The sequence below is a fragment of the Miniopterus schreibersii genome (genome assembly GCF_964146895.1).
Source record: "Miniopterus schreibersii genome assembly, chromosome: 7".
Classification (NCBI taxonomy): Eukaryota; Metazoa; Chordata; class Mammalia; order Chiroptera; family Miniopteridae; genus Miniopterus; species Miniopterus schreibersii.
In genome coordinates, this window is record NC_138108.1 from 72,883,612 (window position 1) to 72,902,850 (window position 19,239).

General features: G+C 44.0%; 1 protein-coding gene across 4 annotated transcripts in view; it reads left to right on the top strand.

The window, feature by feature from the left end:
• The window catches only part of DPP10 (dipeptidyl peptidase like 10), a 1,168,699-nt gene that overhangs the window by 612,064 nt on the left and 537,396 nt on the right, over positions 1-19,239 (top strand). For 2 of the 4 annotated variants that reach the window (XM_081142809.1, XM_081142812.1), the window contains exon 1: positions 15,265-15,415. The exons of 1 other annotated variant lie outside the window; for it this stretch is intronic. In XM_081142809.1, coding sequence (XP_080998935.1) covers positions 15,347-15,415 — 69 coding nt within the window. In that variant the 5' untranslated portion in view covers positions 15,265-15,346. Of the gene's footprint in view, positions 1-15,264; positions 15,416-15,544; positions 15,636-19,239 lie in introns of those variants that run through there. One more of the 4 variants, XM_081142811.1, reaches the window with a different exon arrangement.

Genomic DNA, 19,239 nt, shown 5'->3' on the forward strand with positions numbered 1-19,239 from the left:
AGTGGAAAATATCGAGAGTTCCATCATGCCCCCCACCTGCCCCAAATACCCACAGTTCCCCATTATTAATATCCAATATTAATATGGTACCTTTGTCACAACTGATGAGCCAATATTGCTCTATCATTATTAACTAACTACCATAGTTGATATTAGGGTTCAGCCTTTGTGTCGTATAGACTAGGGGTTGTGACAAATGTTTAGTGACCTATGCCCACTGATACAGCATCGTAGAGAGTTTCACTGCCCTAAATACCTGTTGCCCCAATCACCCCTCTCTCTGTCTTTCCCAAACCTCTAACAACCACTGATCTTTGTCCTGTCTCCTTAGCTTTGCCTTTTTCAGGATGTCACATAGTTGGAATGACACACCATATAGACATTTCTGATTGGCTTATTTCAGTTTCCAGTGGGCAATTCAGGTTCCTCAGTGTGTTTCATGGCTTGATAGCTCGCTTCTTTTTATCACTGAATAATATTGACAGTATGAATATATCACGGTTTATTCGTCCATTTGCCTACTAAGCAGCATCGTGGTTGTTTGCAAGTTTGGGCAATTATGAATAAAGCTGCTGTAAAAATCTGTGTGCAGGTTGTTTGTATAGACGTAAGTTTTCAGCTCATTTGGTTAAGTACCAAGGGGCGTGATTGCTGGGTTGTATGGTAACTGTAGGGAACTGCCCATCCGTCCCCCGGGGCAGCTGTGCCACTCTGCATGCCACCCGCAACGAGCGAGTGCCCGCGGCCCATGTCCTCGCCGGTGTTTGGCGGTGTCTGCATTGTGGATGTTCGCCGTTCTCATAGGCGTGTAGAAGAACCTCGCTGCACTTTTCAGCGGGAATCCCCCAATGTTATGTGATGTGCAGGACACTGCATTTCAGCAGCTGCTAATACCACCCCCGCCGCAACTCGCCAACTCTCCTTGTTACTCTCTGTGCACCGGCCAAACGCTTTCCGTGCACTTTCTCGTAACGCTATGAGTCAGATGCCATTGTTAATAGGCATTTTGAAGAAAGGGAAAATAAAGCTTAAAGAAGTTAGTACATTGCAAATAAATGGTGAATCTGTGACACTGTTTTTTCTGACTCCAAATTATCTAGCCTTTTTTTTTCCTTTTGAAGTGTGATCCCTTAATCTCCTACTTCAGAACCAACTAGGGCATTGATAAAAATGAAGACTCCTGGGTACCATCCTGTTACATCAGAATCTTCACAGTGAGACACTGGAGTGGAAGCCTCTGAGGCCCTCCCAAGATTAGAACCACCACACTGTCATAATAGGGTTACTCAAAATCCATGTAGAAGTTTCCATATTTTGTTCGTATATTGTTTCATGTATTCTCTTTGAATCATATCTACAAGGCCACAATTATTTATATAAAATAAATTATACTGGGAGCAATGAGATAATAACTTAAATGTAGATGAATAGGTAGTTCACTGTGTCCCCTGATTAGAGACTACTATAAAATCTTTTCACCACATTGTAGCTGAAAACTTCTATCAAAGATTCTTATTATTAATGTAAGCATGTGGGTACAGTTTATTATAAAAAGGGTCTTCTCACTTAGATACAGATTTAAAAATAAAAAGCTGAATGAAAACGTTTGAATGAAACTAATATTTATAATAAAAATCATGGGAGCATAGAGATAATTTTGCTAACAGGAAAATAAAATATATCCTATTGAACAACTACTATGTATCCCTCTATCTTAGGCAAATTGGACAAAGACCATAGAAAATACTGCTAGTGTTATGACAGATTTATCTCCCTATAGAATCAATTTATTGCTTTTTAAATTTCATGTATGTATGGTGTGTGTATGTTACCTACTGCTGAATCAGCTCTGATTTCCTGACGACTCTGTGAATAAGTGATGTCCTCAGTGTCCTGTCCTCAGCCCTGCTCAGATCCTGTAAACTCATGCCTAAGGCTTATTTTATAAAGTCAGTCCATCTCATAGTTGCTCTTTCTCTTGTGCCCCTGCCTTTTATTTTTTCAGCGTCATTGTCTTTTCTAAAGAACCCTGCCTTCTGATGATGGGCCCGAAGTAGGACAGCTTCAGTTTTGCCACTTTTGCCTCCAGTGATGTTTCAGGCTTACTTTGCTGTAGGACCCCCTTGTTTATCTTTCTGGTGGGCGAGGGTTTTTGTAGAGCTCTTTCCTCCAACACCATATTTCAGATGAATCAGTGTTTCCCTATCACTTTCCAACTTTTGCATCCATATGAGGGTGGGTGATCTTAGCCTTGGTCTCTAAAGACACATCTTAGCTTTTGATGAACTTTCTTAATTCTTCCATTGCTGCCAGTCTGAGTCTCAGCCTTCTCTTGATTACTTGGCTGCAGTCTCCATTCAAATCTCACACACACACACACACACACACACACACACACACACACACAGTGTATTGTAGATTAAACAGCCATTTCAAGTCAGGCACACTAGGAAGCCTTGTGGAGTGAATTAAATAGACACCTGTTCTTTGTGGCTTTTGATCCAAGACAAGGTGTTATTAAGGGTATTTGCAATAGGATTGAGTTCAAATCCCTGTTATGCCTCTAAGTACACATGGAAACTTGGATATCATCTTTTAAGCCTTGGCTAACATGATTCTAGATGGAGGTAGGGATAACATCTACCCTGTAGAATTATTGCATTAGAAGCATTAGACAGTGCCTGATTCACATTAAGCAGTCAATAAATGTGAATTATTATTATTTTCACTATTATCATTATTCACAGGAAAATTCAAAGATGGGAATGGACTCGGTAGAGTGGCAGAGTGGAAAGAATGCTAGAGTGCTAGTGGGAAAGATACTGGTACAAGGGACTGAATGGTATGTGACTGGCGCATGGTGTAGAAATTAAGTACTCCAGGCACAGAAAACAGAGGAAGTCACTTCTCACTGAAGTCAGCAGGGATGGCCTCGATGACTGGGCTAGATGAATTTGCAAGCATTTTTAGGTGGAGAAAATGTGCATTTGGAGAGCGTGTCTTTACAGGGATTCACAAATTCAGAGATTTTATTGCTCCTTGGCAGATGGAGGAACCCCGATAGACCCTCAGACACAGCCCACTGTGCCAAGATTTCACAATATGAGCAAGGATAGTTCCAAGGCAGGTGCTACCGAAGACAGAAGTTTGGACACAAGTAAGGAGAAGGCATCCTTCTAATAGTAATTGAAGCTCAGCTTGAATTGCAACTACATGCCCATTTATAGCTAGAAAATCGCAGACTGAGGACCATAGCCCTATAAAGAAGCATGTCACCGAGTTTAGGAAGGCAAGAGGCATAGCCGCCTGAAGCCACAAATCCTGCTAGGAGGAGCATTAAATGTTCTCTAAATCACACAGCCTGTGCAGTTCTGCAATCAATGAGAAAGAGCGAGATCTGACTGGGACTCATTGCTTTTTCCACATAAATTTGGAAATGAACAAATAGACCATAATCTCCAGTTTTCTCCATGATGCCAAAGCAGGCTAAGTCTGTGCCATATATAACAGGATGCAAATGAGTTAATGGCCTTCCAATGAAGAGCCCCAGCGAAACATAAAGCGCCTTTCTCCTTGCAACCTCTTGTCTTTCTTGGTGTTTGCTAATTCTGAGGAGTTCTAAAGCATCAGCAAGGTTAGCATTCCACTTTCAATGCTATAAACACAATTTGGAAAGGCAGGGACAATCTTGTAGCTGTACATACACTGGAAAGAGAGCATGAGCCTGGGCTGAATGTTTACCATCAGTTATAAAAAATAAAATAAAAATAAATCATTTGGAAGAAATTGTTCTAAATGTAGTCCCTACTTTTTACTTTTAATTCAATAACCACCCCTTATTGAGTGTTTCCTAATAGCCAAGAACTCTATTAGGCACTTATTAAATTTATTTTAAAGTAAAATACAGATAACAAGAAAGCATGCAAAATTATTGTAAAGCAAATGCCATTTTAACCACCACCCATGTCAAAGAATAAAACATTGCTGGCCACCCAGAAGCCTCCTTCATATGTTCTGTCCTTTCTCCCTCCAAAAGTAAGCACTGTCCAAGCTTTTATAGTAATAATGTCCTTGTATTACTTTACAGTGTATCACTTAAGTGTTCATTCTGAGACACTGTTTTCATCAGTAGTCATTAATTTTCAAACTGATATATTTTTTTAAACTCCGTTTTAATCTACAAGTTGTTCCTCCCCCAACCCCTAACCCCCAACCAAGCTCCTCCTTTTCTCTTCCTTAAAATGTATCTATTGGTGAACTTGGGCCACTTGCCTTGTTGAGTCTGGCCTGGGCAGAGGTGTGATTGAACGCTCATGGCCCAGCTTCCCATGTCTTTCTCTTTGTCTTTCCTGCACATGGACCGCAGGGCCTTAGGTTAGATGGAACTTCCATGTCTCTGGCAAAACTATAGGCACCAGTGTGTTCTTTTATCAGAAGGCATACTGATGGTTAACACATCAATCCATTATTTTTATTGGAGACTCAAAATTGGTAATTCTCTAATTGTACCCATTATTTGTATACATTAACTTGAATAATTTTACTTATTAGGAGATGCTTTCTCCCATCTACAAGTGCTTACCCAGTGCTGCGGTTCCAAAGCAGGCTGAATTAATGTTTGACTCTTTTTTTTCACCTAGATTTCATGATAATAAATCGGTTCTCTGTCATCCTTAGAAGGGACCAATTAGAATTTAAATAAATCTGATGGATTCCCATCTACTATAAATTTTATTCTTACTGAAGTTCAAATTTTTCTGTGGCCAGGTGGAGACTTTTCAAGGGTGGTTTTTAATTCCTCTCAACATTATCCTAATTGCCTTTGCTAGTTTATGTCAAAAAGTTCTAGGTTTATATGGTATATTTTTATCCCCAATACAGATTCAGCTATTTCTCCAAGAAGCCTGGTTTCTTTTATGACCACAGTCTGGGTGAAAGTAATAACCATCGCTATTAATTTTGCTAAATTTAGTAAATAAAAATACAGGACACTCAGTTAAATTTCAATTTCAAATAAACAACAAATAAATTTTAGTATAAGTATGTCCCAAAAGGTCCACATGGGACAACTTATACTAAAAATGGTTTAACTGAAAATCAAATGTAATTGGATACCCTATATTTTATCTGACAACTAGGTAGGTCATTATTTCTATACTGTGTTAACCCAGGTCCTCTGCAAAGCAAGTGTAATTAGCTATGCAGGAGAGTTAGCGGAGGAGATGCCTGCGAGGGGACAAAGGGAGAGATGTGGAGAAGTAACAAGAGTTCTCAGGTGGAGATGCAGGACTGGCCACTGTGGAGGGCAGAGAGGAGAAAAGAGAATTAGATCCGAAGGGACTCACATTGTAGTTTAATATAAATATCTAGAAACATATAAAAATCCCTGGTCTGCATTTTGTTCTCTTGAATATCTTAAATATGTAACTTCATTCCCCCCAAGATAAAGTGTTGCTGTGAAAAAATATAATAATATTGTAGTTAGACCTTCTTTGCCATCTATAACATGTTCTGTTTTCACTTGAACGTCTTTATTTCTTTCTTCACTTCTTTTTGCTTTTTAACATTTTTCTCCTTCCTGTCTTGATTTCCCATAGGGGGATTAATTGATTAATTGTTGTGATTAATTGTTCTTATATTACTCCTAAATTAGACTTTATTTCTAACATGCATTTTAAAAAATTTTCTGATTCTTTCTTGAGTTCTGTCCCTTTATTTCTGAGTTTTTTCTAATTTTGATTAATGCTCTTTCATACAAGGTATTATTTTCTTAATGTACTTTAGCTCACTTTGAAATATGTTATCGTTTTAGAGATGTTTTGTGTGTGACTTCTGGCAAGCTTTCTTTGTCAACAGCAGAAGTTGGCGAAGTTCCTTCAGGTACGAGGGAGTAAATAGTTTAAGCTTTGCAGGCCACATGTTCTGTGTCACAAATGCTTCACACTGCCAATGTACCTTGAAAACATTCATAGGCAATATATAAATGGTTAAGCATGGCTATGTTGCAATAAAACTTTATTTATAAAAGCAGGAAGTGGGCTGGATTTGGCCTATGGGCTATAGTTTGCAAGTCCCTGGTCTATTGGGATCTAATTCTTTTTTTCTTATAACAACTTTGTTTTTAAGGCTAAACTATATGTGGTATTTGACTGTGATAGTTTTCTGTTGCTCCTTTTATGTGAATTTAGTTTTCTTAAACTTTTAGGTAGTTAAAAGTTCAGGTAGGCTTTTCAACTTCAAAGAGATATTCTTTGTTTTCTGTAGTATTAAAAAAATATATGATGGCCTGTGCTCTTAGGTTTCCTGGACCTGTCACCTTTTGCCTGGATTTTCCTTTTTCCTTCATCTCTATTATCTCTATTCTGCTCACTTTTGATTCCAATTCTAGTTTTTCCTCAGTATGGGGTCCTGTTGGAAAGAAGCCCTGGCAGGTCCATTTCAAGAGTTCACAGGATCTAGGCTGCTCCAGCCCCTGTGGACCTTGATGTTGGCCTATTAAGAACAGTGAGGTGTTTGAGATTGTATAAGTCTTCCCAACTAACAAGTTAACTTAGCAGTTTTATGAATATTTTCAAAAGACATGAAACTCTTGGGTCAGAAACAAAGAATGTTACTACTCATGGTACAGCAAGTAGCATAATCATCACCATATTGCGTGAGCTCTCCTTGGCCCCAAGTCCCATGGGGGTGAGTGATTGGACCCAGATCGGGGCCTGTTCGCACTGTAGGTTGCTGTATTGAAGAGGGTCTCCGTGCTTAAAGAACCCAAAGCTTTTATAATGGGAAGTAAGCATGCCTTCCCTTTGTTCCAGGAGAAGATATTACCCTATTTATACCGAAGAGTAAGCATGCCTACCCTTTCCCTGGAGCGGGCACAATATCTATCTTCCAAGATGGTGAAATACTTTCTTTGCTCCAGAGGGAGGCACTGTTCCCTTCTTCCAGGATAACTGCTACACAACTATCCTTTAAAAGATATTTTCAAACAAAAGATCATTTCTTGCTAGTAAGACATGCAGAAATGTGAGAGATCAATGGAAAATCAACTCTCAACAGGGCCCCTTTCACTCACTATAGGAATGCGCAAACCTCTCCAAGTTCCATTGAGCTCTTATGTTGATCCACTGTTCTTTTCGGTGAATACCCACTGACTGTTTGGGGGTTCTGTCTTTGCATATCTTGACAGTTCTGTCATTTCCACTACTGCTTCCCTCTGCTTTCTCCCACATAGACACCAAGGGCATGGCAACTGTGTGGACTTCTAGAGCTATTTTGTTATCTAGATATGTTGTGAAAGTTGTGTTTTGGTTTTGATATCTAGTTCTCTATCTGGCCTAAACCCAAGCTCACATCACTAGCGTCCATCTTCCTAAAATAACCTTGTCTTTTAAAGAAGTTTAGTAAGCTGGTTTCACTTTTTAAAAAGTCTTTATTTGAACATTAAATTTATTATAAACGGTTATAATCTAAGTTCCTCCAGAGCTGCATAGGGATGTTTGCCTCCCTCCCTCACCCCTTAAATGGTACTAAGTTCTTCTATTATTTTAAATAGGGGTCCAATTTTCTTCTTTCCGTTCTTTCTATAAGATTGTATATTTTCCAGTCTCGTTATTATTTGTATATCCCATCTGATAGCAATTTCTCTTACCTTATTTTTTAATATGTGGTCCAACAACTCATAAATCAGACAAATGAGTTTATTTACAATGTGTGCCAAGAATGCAAAGCAAAAATAACTATGCTCTGAGATTGAGCATAATCCTAGAAGATTCTATTGATCTTGTGATATTTGGGGCATTAGATAGGCAGGTTATAAATATTTAAGCTTTATTAAGTATAGTTGGTATACAATATTTATCAGTTATAATAGTTTCATGTGTATAATACAGTGATTAAACGTTTTTTATACCTTATAATGGGATCACCCCACTAGTTCTACCACTCGTGTCACTGTGCAAACTTAAAACAGCATGTTCGATTTCAACATTTCTTCATCCTTTTACCCAGTATAGCTCCTCCTCTCTCAAATTCAGGATACAATTTATACATTAGAAGGAAAATAGAATGCATTAGGAGTGGTATTGCCAGTATAACTGTTATCTCAAAATTTATTTTTCCCTGTGAGTTTTTAGCACTAGAAACTTAGTATTTTATAACTCATGCTACTGCTCCTAAGCAGTAAAAATTTCTAAGTTTATCCGCCTTTACTTAATGTTTTGGAACTCAGCAGAAACTGGTGAGCCTTTACCTATATCCAGCATTAGTAGATCAGAGGAATATCAAGATTATGTAATGTCTACAAGTCAAACAGAGAAAAGTGAAGTATTCTAATGCAATGGAGAGACAGAAGAAAGATATTTCCCCTGGGTGACCCTGTTCAATTAATTAAAAGAAAAAAAAATACAGGATCATAGGCGATTCTGAGAGGAGCTAATATTGAGGGAGTAAGGAGATGAGTTATTATTTTTTTTAAAGCCCATTTCCTCCAAGACCACTGCTTAGGCAAGGAGGCTGATACAGATCCCTACTCACACCCCTGCACACGCACAAAGTGCACCCCAGTCTCCAACATGTTTGCTCTACCCCCAAGAATTTAGAGATTGACAGGAAAGATGTCACTTGTGACGACCAGAATGCTGAGCAAACTAGTGCAGAAAGGAGGTGTGATTGTGTAGTGAGGGGTACACTGGAGGAGGAGTGAACAGCCTCTCCACAGGGAAGGGAGAGAACCGCTGAAGAACTGCTCATCCATCTTCTCAGGCGGCTTCGATGTCCTATCACCTAGGATGAAACACTCGTACAAACACTGATGACTCAATAAAATAGCAAATTAAAGGATATTTCTCTAGCCATTGATTTGTATACTCTGTGACGTTTGTTATAGGTTCTCTCTACCTCCTCCACTAATGCTTGCGATCAATTATTAAGTGCAAAATTGATAAAGCATTACAAGAAAATGTAAGCTTAATATTTATTGAAAATATCAAATATAAATGATCAAGAGAGGAATTAGAAATTAAAATTTTGACTTTATAAAATTATATGAATACATAGAATATAGCCAATGACAGGGGCTATACTTAGGATCTAACTAATAGGAATTAAGATATTTCATAATCTTTATGAGAGCTTTAATAAAAATATAAAAGACAATCCACCCTAAATCCCTCACAGCTTCGGGATGCATTCTTTTAACTTTTCCCCCTCTTTTTATCCCCTCACTCCTCCTTAATCGCTCCCTCCTTTATCTTTGTTTTGAAAAACGATATATGACTTGAATAAATATTTAGATTTACAAGACAGATATTGAGAAAATCAATTATTTTCCCTAATAGATACAGATGATAGATAGATAGATGGAGCTAAGACTGTAAGAACTGATCTATATCAAAAGCAAGCCACCCATCTGGGCTCATAGGTTAAACAAAGTTAAACAGTGTTGGGTAATGAGAGATGTGTTTTAAGTGCCTTGTTTCAATAGAGGTCGCATCCCAAGAGGCCCTGAGACTGTATTTGTATGATCTGAACAGAGGACTCTGGATGGTGAAAGGACCGGCTGTGAATGCAAGGACTTGGCCTCAATTTTCTTTGGAAATGGCAGAGGAATAGTTCCCAGTGGTAGAAAGTTAATTCGGTGGACACAAATGCCAGGGGCCCTTTGCTGTCAGGGGATAGTCGGGAACTGTTTCACCTAAATCTTAGACCAGATTATCTCTTGTTTTCGAGAGGAAAATTCTTGGGCAGCCTGAATCTAATGCTCAATTCTTCCAAATAAATTAAGCGCAGTGAAGTTGTTATGAAAGATGGAAGCCCTCCCTTCTCGAGGTCCCACAGCAGAGTTTTCTCTTTCAGTCCATAAAGGATTTCCCTGAATGGGAAGGGTGCTCTGTGCGGTTTGCGAATTATATGAAGAAAGAAACCGGGTATCCATTAGGAAGTCCTGGTGTAAGAGAAAGCTCAGGAATAATGTACTTTCCAAGACAAAGCTAAAGAGGTTGCTTAAGGGAACAGGAACTGTCAGGTTCAAAGAAGTTTGTTCATAAAAAAAAAAAAAAAAAAAAAAGACTCATTATCCAAAAAGTACAAGTGTTATGCCAGTGTTTCTAAAAACTCTCTCCCATCTGACAGTCTTTCTGACATTTGTGTCTCCCACCCAAACACTAACCAGGCCTGACTCTGCTTGGCTTCTGAGATGGTTTGAGATCCGGGGAGTTCAGGGTGGTTTGGCTGTAGACTTTCTGACGTTTGTGGACAGAATCTGATGTATAAAACTTGGTTGTATTTCTAAAGAAATGTAAAGATCAGGAGAAAAATAACCACTAGTATCAGCTAAAAGAGACAGAAAGTCTTTTTTTTTCTTTTCTTTACTATGCTAACTAACATAACCAATTCATTGTGCAATTACTCTTAGAAAATCAAATAGGTAAACACAGACCCTCTGTCAAGCATCTAGTGAGTAAAAATAATGATAACAGGTAAATTTCCCACATTCTCAAGTTGTTTTGGGTTGCAATTCAGTGATACATATGGAGAGAAAATATTACAAGGGAACAATCATACATTGCTTTCCTTCTTAATACCCTATTTATATATGTCATAGAAGGGCTGTAGGGTTAAAAGAAGATGTGAGGTGTGTTAATTAACAACCGAGGAGACTGTATGGCCCAGAGCTCAGTGTGAATCAGCACTTCATCAATATCTTCAGGTCTCCAGTGAGCAACAAGAACGCTCTCAGGATATTGCAACTCTGCCTGCTTCCACCAGAGATCATAATTGGGCTATGAATTTTTACAGCAGGAAAGTCTTCCTGCAATAGACAGAGACTGACACAAAGTTTAGTTAAATTAATGCCAAGAGAATCTCAGAACAGTATACGAGGATATCGCTTAAATATGCAGTGCGTGTCCTTCTTTTATTTTCTTTAAAATAACATTTTAATATAGTTTCCTGGTTAGAGCCTCTGAAATCTAGCTTGTTTCTGAGGATTCCTCAGCATACTGGTTTTCTGCCGGGTGACAGGATACACACTTTGGGGAATTCAAGAAACCAGCGGAGGTGAGTTGAGGTGATTTCTAAATCGAAAGCCAATGATAGCAGGAGATGTGAACTAAAGCTATTTCTTGATCTGCACACAGCTAATTGGGCACATTTCAGGCCAGGTCTCTGAAGGCACAGCTCATGAACTCTGTCTTGAGAATGCTGTGCTCATTACAGGCACTCAATAGAGGACTGGCTAATGCCAGGGAAATCTCCATCAGGGTGGCCTTTACATGACACTGCAGACGTACCTTGGGAAGGAGAGAAAAGAGGGGAGGGGGGGGAAGGAGGGAGAGATTCAAGGCAACTAGCTGCCAGCAGAGTCCTATTATGCGCCGTATCTGAAGCTGAAGAGTTTGTGTCTTAGGGCTACCCCGCTTCACAAAATGTCACGGGACTCTGTCCTCAAACAGCAGAGTTCTGCCAGGCCATGCTTGTTACTGGTTGTTGTTGAAATGAACCTGGGGTTTCTGGGTTCTGGGTCTAGCATTAGGTATCGAAAATAACATGCAGCACACCTGACCCACATATTCTGGGACAACCCACAGTTGCCACTGATACATAAATGTGTTAGTGATAATTTTGAATGCAGTTAATGGTTATCTAAATCTCATAAATTATCCTCAGTTACTCATATTAATAATCCTAGGTAAAATGAAATGTACTGTGTTGGCATCTCACTTTTAAAGAGTCAAGTACCAAGGGAAGGAAGAGCTTGTACATGTTCACAATCTTGCATGTGAGAAAGTTTCTGAGTGACTTCGGAAACACAGTCAATGTATTGAAGCAATGTGGTGGGTGGTGTCTCTACGGGAACTTGAAAGGAGGATTTGAGGCAATACAAATTTTCAGAAAGGGGTGGTCCAGTCTAATCCTAGAAACCTTCCGCAGTAATATGACCATGTATTGCAAGCACTGTTTAGACATTTATAACCCCAGACAATCTCTCTGGGTCTTTTGCAGTTATAAAAGTCTGGTTCCATTCCAGAACTTAGGAAAATCTCCTTTATCATTGTATGTTATAAATTGAGTGGTTGTCCATGAGTTAGCTCATCAAAGATAATATATAAGAAAAGTACTCGAAAATATTCTGTAAATCTCTACAACATTCTCCTTTACTAGATCTTTAAATTTCAGAAATGATACTCCGTAAATAAATTTTTGATTTTCTGAATTTTAAAAATAGCATCAAGACAAAAATTGTTACTCTACACTTATGTGTAACTAGAGAGCCTGGGGAAGTTTGGTGGAACATAAGGATCCTTTACAAAGTAATTAACTTAGCTACTGGTTTTATTTTGTATTTTTCTAAGCAGTTAATTGACTCTCCTCCCACTAAATTGTAAACATATAGAGGTACTTTACCACTCAGATGATAGGTTTTGATTCATAAAATCAATATATAATCATAAATATTTAGAGAAAGAAGGGATCTTAATAGGCACCTCATCTATACTCTTAAATTTTATCAGGTGAAGAAGAGGAGGCGGGACATACGTGACTTCACTCTGGTCCACGCCTCGGCGCCTGGAGGGAGCTGGGGCAAGAATGCCAACCCACTAACTTAGACTCAGGTCCTCTTGGCTTCACTGCACTAGGGTTATATCTACTTGAGTAGTTTTAAACCTTTGTAGATGTTTCATTTTTAATTGATGTTTTAGTGTTTCAAGTGATAACTTATAATCAAGAACCATACAAAACCGAGCTGCAAACATCCTCTCTTAAAATGTAAGGAGTTCCTTAATTTTTTTCTTGAACATTAAAACTTTTTCTTCAACAAGAAGTAGAAAATCCTACATTGTAATTGAATTGCATTGCATTTTAAAAAATAGAATATTTAATTTGGAAAAAAAATTAGTTTACATGTGATTAAGTTTTAATTAATGACCTTGACTTAGATGCCAACAGCTATAAAATAATGTTCTTAGCTTAGACAAAAATAACACCTAACAGAAAGACAAAGGCTCAAATCGAAAAAGCCTTTCTTTAAAAATACAACACATAACACAAATCACATTATACATGAAACATATAACAGTGTATAGCTTGAATTGTAAATAAAGTGGATTTTCTACTGAATTTGTTCAAATCAGTAATCTAAATAGGAGGAGGGTAATTCCCTCTTGTGTATACTTGTCCAATGTCAACAGAAATCTTTGCGTGTACAGTGAATTCCTTCAAGTCAATTGTCCAAAATGGCATTCAGAGGATGAATATACTAAAATAATGAACAGAAGAGCAAAATATAAAGACAGAAAAACTACACGTGAAGGAAATTCTGGATTGTCAATTTGCTGGATAAACCACCCAATAGCTCTTTCACCAGCGTTTCATTTTAAAACTTTGTTTTGTACTTTCTTAACTAGCAAAGTTACTTTTACTAAAAAGTGATTTCTGTTGAAATAGACCAATACCGGACACTATTATAGGTCACTTCCAATATTCACTTGACTACCTAATTCGACTACCTAATTTTGAAAAGCAAGCTCTCTCTTTACCCAAATCCTACCTTTTTAAAGGAAAAAGTCATTATATATATTTAAATTTAATCAGACCTGGTGAACCGATTTATTTCTTTTGAAAAAAATGCGTTTTAGAGGAACTATTGTTACAGTTAATGTTTAGGACAAGGGTGGCAATCCATGTCTTAGGAATTAACGACCGCCCAGCTCCCGCTGTCCCGCAGCAGCCCCCGGGTGGGGAGTGTCTAGGCCTTGACCCCAGTTCCTCAGCCAGGAAAGGAGCTGCTCCTTGGCCAACAGAGCAACTCAAGGCTACTGCCTCCCGCTTCCCTGGGCATTCCCGGCCTTCGCTGCAATCACAGCCTCTGTGCCGAGTCCTCTAACATCTGGATCTTGAACCCAGCCTGTCTTTTCTCTCCAGAGCCATGGCCAGCCACCTGTGCCTAAGGCTTGGGGACTGCTTGCTGCCCATCCGCTTTGGGCAGGGCCTTTAAAAATATCTTTATTGATTTCAGAGAGAGGAAGGGAGGAGAGGGAGAGAGAGAAACGGCCGTGATGAGTCATCGATGGGCTGCCTCCTGCCCGCCCCCTGCTGGGGATCAGCCGCAGCGGGCATGTGCCCTGAGCGGGAATCGAACCCTGACCTCCGGGACCCCAGGCGGACGCCGAGCCACCGGCAGGTCCTTGCTGACCCGGGAAGCCGCGTGCTAGCTCCTCGGGTGAGCCTGGCCGGCTGGGTCCGTTACACCCACAGGAGTGCAAGCTCCCAGGAGCGCGGTTGGCTCAGCGGTGTGTGCCCGCGCAGGCTCCCGCGCCCGCCCTGTGCCACGGCCCCGCAGGCAGGGGCGGTCCCTCTGCGGGGCTCAGTCTCCCTCCCCCGAGCCCCAGGCCCACCGCGCGGGGCACGTGCTCAGCGCTCAGTGCACAAACTTTGAAGGAGAGAGGACTGTGTTGAGTGAAGAGAAGGCTGGAAAGGGGCTTAGAATCTGAAGGTTTTCCTATATGTCCAGGAAAAAAAAGAACCCCCGAGTTCCGGAGTAGCATCACCAATTTAAGTCAACCTTTCTGATTTCCACCGGCATCGACCGGGCAGGCAGCAAGGGCCCCGCTGGGGGCTGTCCGCTGCCCCAGCCACGAGGGGCAGGGCCTCGGGTCACAGTCAGGAACGACCGCTTTGGTCCTGGCACATGCTGGTGGCGTCCGTGGGGCTCTGCACCCCCGAGTGCCCGCTGCCCCCCGTCTTGCAGGAGCGACGGAGCATGCCCAGTGGCGGCGCGGGAGCACCGAGGGCTTCGCCCGGCGCGCGCCTCCTCTCCGGGTTTTAGCAGGAGCCCGAGGGGCGGGGTGAGGGCCGGGACCCAGCGCCCGGCCGCACGTGCGGGGCTCGCGGCGCCGCGGCGGCCCCGGGGATGCGGAGCGCGGCGCCCCGCTGCTGCACCTGGCGCGCTGGGCGCGGGGGAGCCCCGAGGGCGGGCGCGGGGCGCGGGCTGCGGTAGGATGCGAGCCGGGCTGCGGGGCGCCGCGCCACGTCGCTGGAGCGCGGGCGGGGGCCGCTCGCCGCGCCGCTAACTTGCCGCTCGGTGCGGTCCGGGCGCCCAGGCTCCCCGCCTCGGGGTGTGGGGCGGGGGCGGCGGGGAGTTAGAGGGCTCGCGGGAGCCGGAGGAGGGATCCGGCGAGGGGGAGCCTGCGGGGCCGCCGCTGCGCCCTCCGCTCCCCTCCCCCACCCGCCGCTGCCTCTTCCCTTCCGCGCATTCGGAGAGCGCCTGTGATGTGCCATCGCTGCCGAGGGACGGTCCCCGAGTCCGAAGTGCCCGCGAGGAAGTGAGCGCCGGCGCGGGCTGCGGGCGATGACAGCCATGAAGCCCGAGCAGCCCACCCCGGGCGCCAGGGCGAGCGCGGCGCAGCCGGCGGACCAGGTGAGCGGCAGCTGCGGCGGCCTCCCGGAGGGCGGGCTCCCGGGGCGCCCCCCGCCCCCGCGCCGCCCCCCCGCCTCCCTCCCCGCGCCCCCCCCCCCCCGGGTCCCAGGCTCCCCCTCGCCGCTCCATGGACTCCGCGGGAAGTTGAGCCTCGGGGCGCGCTCCGCGGCCGGGCGAGAGGATGCGCCCGGTGGAGAGCCGCGGGGACGGGGGCAGAGAGGTAAAGGCGGGGCGTCCGGGAGCCGGGGCCGCGGGCCGCCGAGGGCGGGAGGGGTCCGGGGCCAGGCATCGGGGCCTCTTGGCTCCCGGCCCCGCGCGGGAGGATCGGCGCGCTGCGGGGGGCCGCTGGCGGGGCTCGCGCCCGCCGGGCGGGAAGGGACGCGGCCAGCGCCGCCCCGGAGGCGAGTGACCTTTAGGCCGGCGGAGTTTTCCCTCCCGTCTGTTTTCCTCCGAGGAGAGCGGGCGGGGGCTCCGGAGGGCAGAGGTGCCCCAGGTACGCGTGGGGGCCGAGGGGAGCGGCGCCCGGCAGCGGGGAGACAGTTGCGCGGGGCGCGGGGAAGACCCCGGCTTTCGGGAATCGTTGGGTCCAGATGTGTTGTTCACGGAGCTGCGGGGCCCTGCGCCGGCCGAGGCGCGTGTCTGTCCCCTCCCGGTCTCTCGGCACCGGCCACCCCCTTGTCGTTTCCGCCCTTAGGGATCTGGAGCGTGACCGTGCGGGGATCGCCCTCGCGTCCCCGGCCCTGGGCGGGGTGACTGGGGACTTCGCGGCCGCTTTCCCCAAAGTTGCCGGGTCTGGAGCGCTGAGGTGCCCTGGGTGGGGGAGGGAGGGGTGACGCGCGGGCTGCAGGCGCTGTCGCGGTGGCACCCAGTAGAGACCGCGCGCCAGCGGGCTACCCGGCGAGGCGGCGGGCGACGGGGCAGCGGGCGCGCGGGGCTGCGGGGCGCGGGGCTGCGGGGCGCGGGGCTGCGGGGCGACGGGGCGGCGGGCGCGCGGGGCGCGGGGCTGCGGGGCTGCGGGGCGCGGGGCTGCGGGGCTGCGGGGCGCGGGGCTGCGGGGACCCGCGCTTCGCCCGCGCGCGCTGCTGAAGGCTCCCGACCGCCCTCCTGGCAGAGGCACTCCCAGCTGATTGCTAGAAGTGGGGTGCAGGGGGTGCAGGGGGTGCAAGCAGCTAGGCTCCAGCGGCGGCTCTGCCCTTTGCGTGTGCCAAGCACGGAGGACCCAGAGGAGAGGAGCTGTTTGAACGGCCCAGGACTGGCCTCGAGGGGAGGAGGCGATTCCTCGGGCTGTGGCCTCTCTCTTCCCCCCTTCCCTCCCCCACCCAGTCCCCTCTCTCGGGTTGCACCGAGGTGATGAGTGTTACTCTGTCTTAAAGCCCCCCCCCCCCCGTGTGAATGTTGCAGTCTTTACAAAGCAGTTGTGTTCTCAAACCACCCTCTTTGCTCCCTTTTCTGAGATAAGTATGAAAGTATTAAAGCATTTACACTACGTATCTCTTCCCCTTATATCTCATTTCCCTGCTCCCTCCAACACACTACAAGGTAGCAACTGGCTAACAGATTATAAAAATAATTTCAGGAGTGGAGCGAGGATTTAACATCTTCTTTCAGGCTGACAGCACCTAAATTTCATTAACATGCCACCGAGCCTCTCTGTTGCTTTGGGAGCGATGCTACCAATAAGAACGATTAGTCGGGTGAGAGTCCCCCCATGAAATCGTTGCTCACTAACCTGTGACACCAGCTGGTTACTGGAGGTGCTGCAAACAGCTCGGTGGGGGTGGGGTGGGGGTGGGGGTGGGGAGGCAGGGCCGAGCACTGCACCGGGAGCTGAGCATGCATGTTTGTAAACAGTGGACGGGCTGTCTGCACAGCCAGACCTTTTGTCAGGACTGCTCTGCTACCTCAGATTCCTATGAAGAGATACGTTCAAGCTTGAGTCCATTTTTCCTCTTAGCATGCATTTTTGTTCATGGCCTTTCCAAATATTCAGGGAGTGGCCATTTGCAGAGCTCCGGATTTAACTGAGTTTTTAAAGTGTCTTTCTGAGTAGTTGTGTGATTTTAAAATGTCAGTGGTATGCATGTGATGGTTGAGTTAAAATGAGAGAGATTAATTTTGCAAGGGGAAGGAGAGCCAGGTTGAAATATGCCTGCCAACACTGGGGGTTTTCAAGGGCTCCCAGGAAACACCTATCTCTAGTATATTCTTTGTCTGAAGCTTGACGTATAAAATGATGGCCAGATGGCTGTGAATGCTTCAACTACTTGCTGTAAGATTACTACATTTTTTATTAACTGTATTAGTCATTGTGGTCTAGTTTTACAGTTGTCACACAACTCCCATGTGGTACTAGATATAATACCTCCACGTAGACATGATTGGCTATTCAGGCTTCTGTGATATTTCTGAAAAAATATTCACAAGTTTAGGTAAAAGTGTAGCTTTATGATTTCCTACTTAACGGTGAAATAGGGGCGTGTTCCAGCTAATCACACACTGTGGATTGATTTCGAGTGATTCAAGCTTCTGAATGCTGCCAGAAAGGTTTTTCATTTTATGAAACCTCAAAAAAGCCTTGTCCTGAAGCCATTAGACACCTATTTCCACTTACAGCACAATAGAAGACCATAGTCTTTTCTCTGCCTGAGATGGCTATGACCATATAACTTGCTGTTGTTATGGTCCTTTAGAGAGCTCGGCCTCCCTGTTCCATCTCACTTGTTGCTGTCCTCTGGCCGGGGGGCCATGGCCAGAGGCACCCCTCCCCCAGGGAGCAGCAGCAACAACAGCAGGGACTGTATACTTCTATTAATATTCTGAACCATTGGAAATATTTATCATCTTAGTAGTATTTCCTTTAAAGCTTCATTGATTAAATAAATGCTTATTACAGTTACTTTTGTTGTTTTCATAACATTTACAAAATGCCTAAAAATAAATGCTTTGATATGATTAGATACAGTAATTCCCACTTAACTTGATCTAATATCCCATTTTATGTCAAGGGATCCAAAATCTTGAGTTGGTAGCTGTAACTTAGTATTTTTTAAAATCACTTTGTAGAGTGCTTGCCGTGAGCAGAGAGCACTGTCCTCCAGGCTGGCGAGGTAACGTTCACCGAATGCATTTTCTTACTTGATCCTCAAAGCAACTTTTTGAAGTAGGTCCTATTATTCCCATTTTAGAAATGAGAATACAGGGGGTGGAAGAAACTAAGCAACCGGATCAAGCTTGTCTTCATAGGTGGTAGAGGTGAAACTTAGTCCTGCTCTGTGACACTTAAGTCATAAATTCATGTCTTAAGTCTAACATAAATTCATTTAAGTCTAAAGCCCTACCCTCTAATTTTTACACAGCCACAGTTAAACACAGTTCTATTAGAAGAATCCAAAATAACTGCAAAGAGCGTGTGTGTACAGATTTACCTTGAATGTAAAATGGATTAAGAATTTGTTTTAAATCTTTAACAAATAGTAACAGCTCTCAAACTTTTAAAGTTAACATTTATTTATTTTTTTAGAGCAGTAATATGAAAAGAACCAGATAGATCTTGATGAGTACATAAGAACCTGAGTTTTAGAAATGTCTTTGTATCACTTGCTCTTGGTACTTACAAGACTTTTAAGGTTTGTTGAATGAGTACAATTTATTGTCAGATCTAGTTTAGAATTTGCCCACGTTTCCACCAGGTGGCACCCTTCTGCTGAATCCAGTGGGTACAAATATTTCCTAAAATGTTTTTGTCCTTTCAGCTCCAAAAAGCCAAGCCAAACAACAACAAAACCAGAAATAAAACAAAAATAAATTAACACACAGATAAAGAA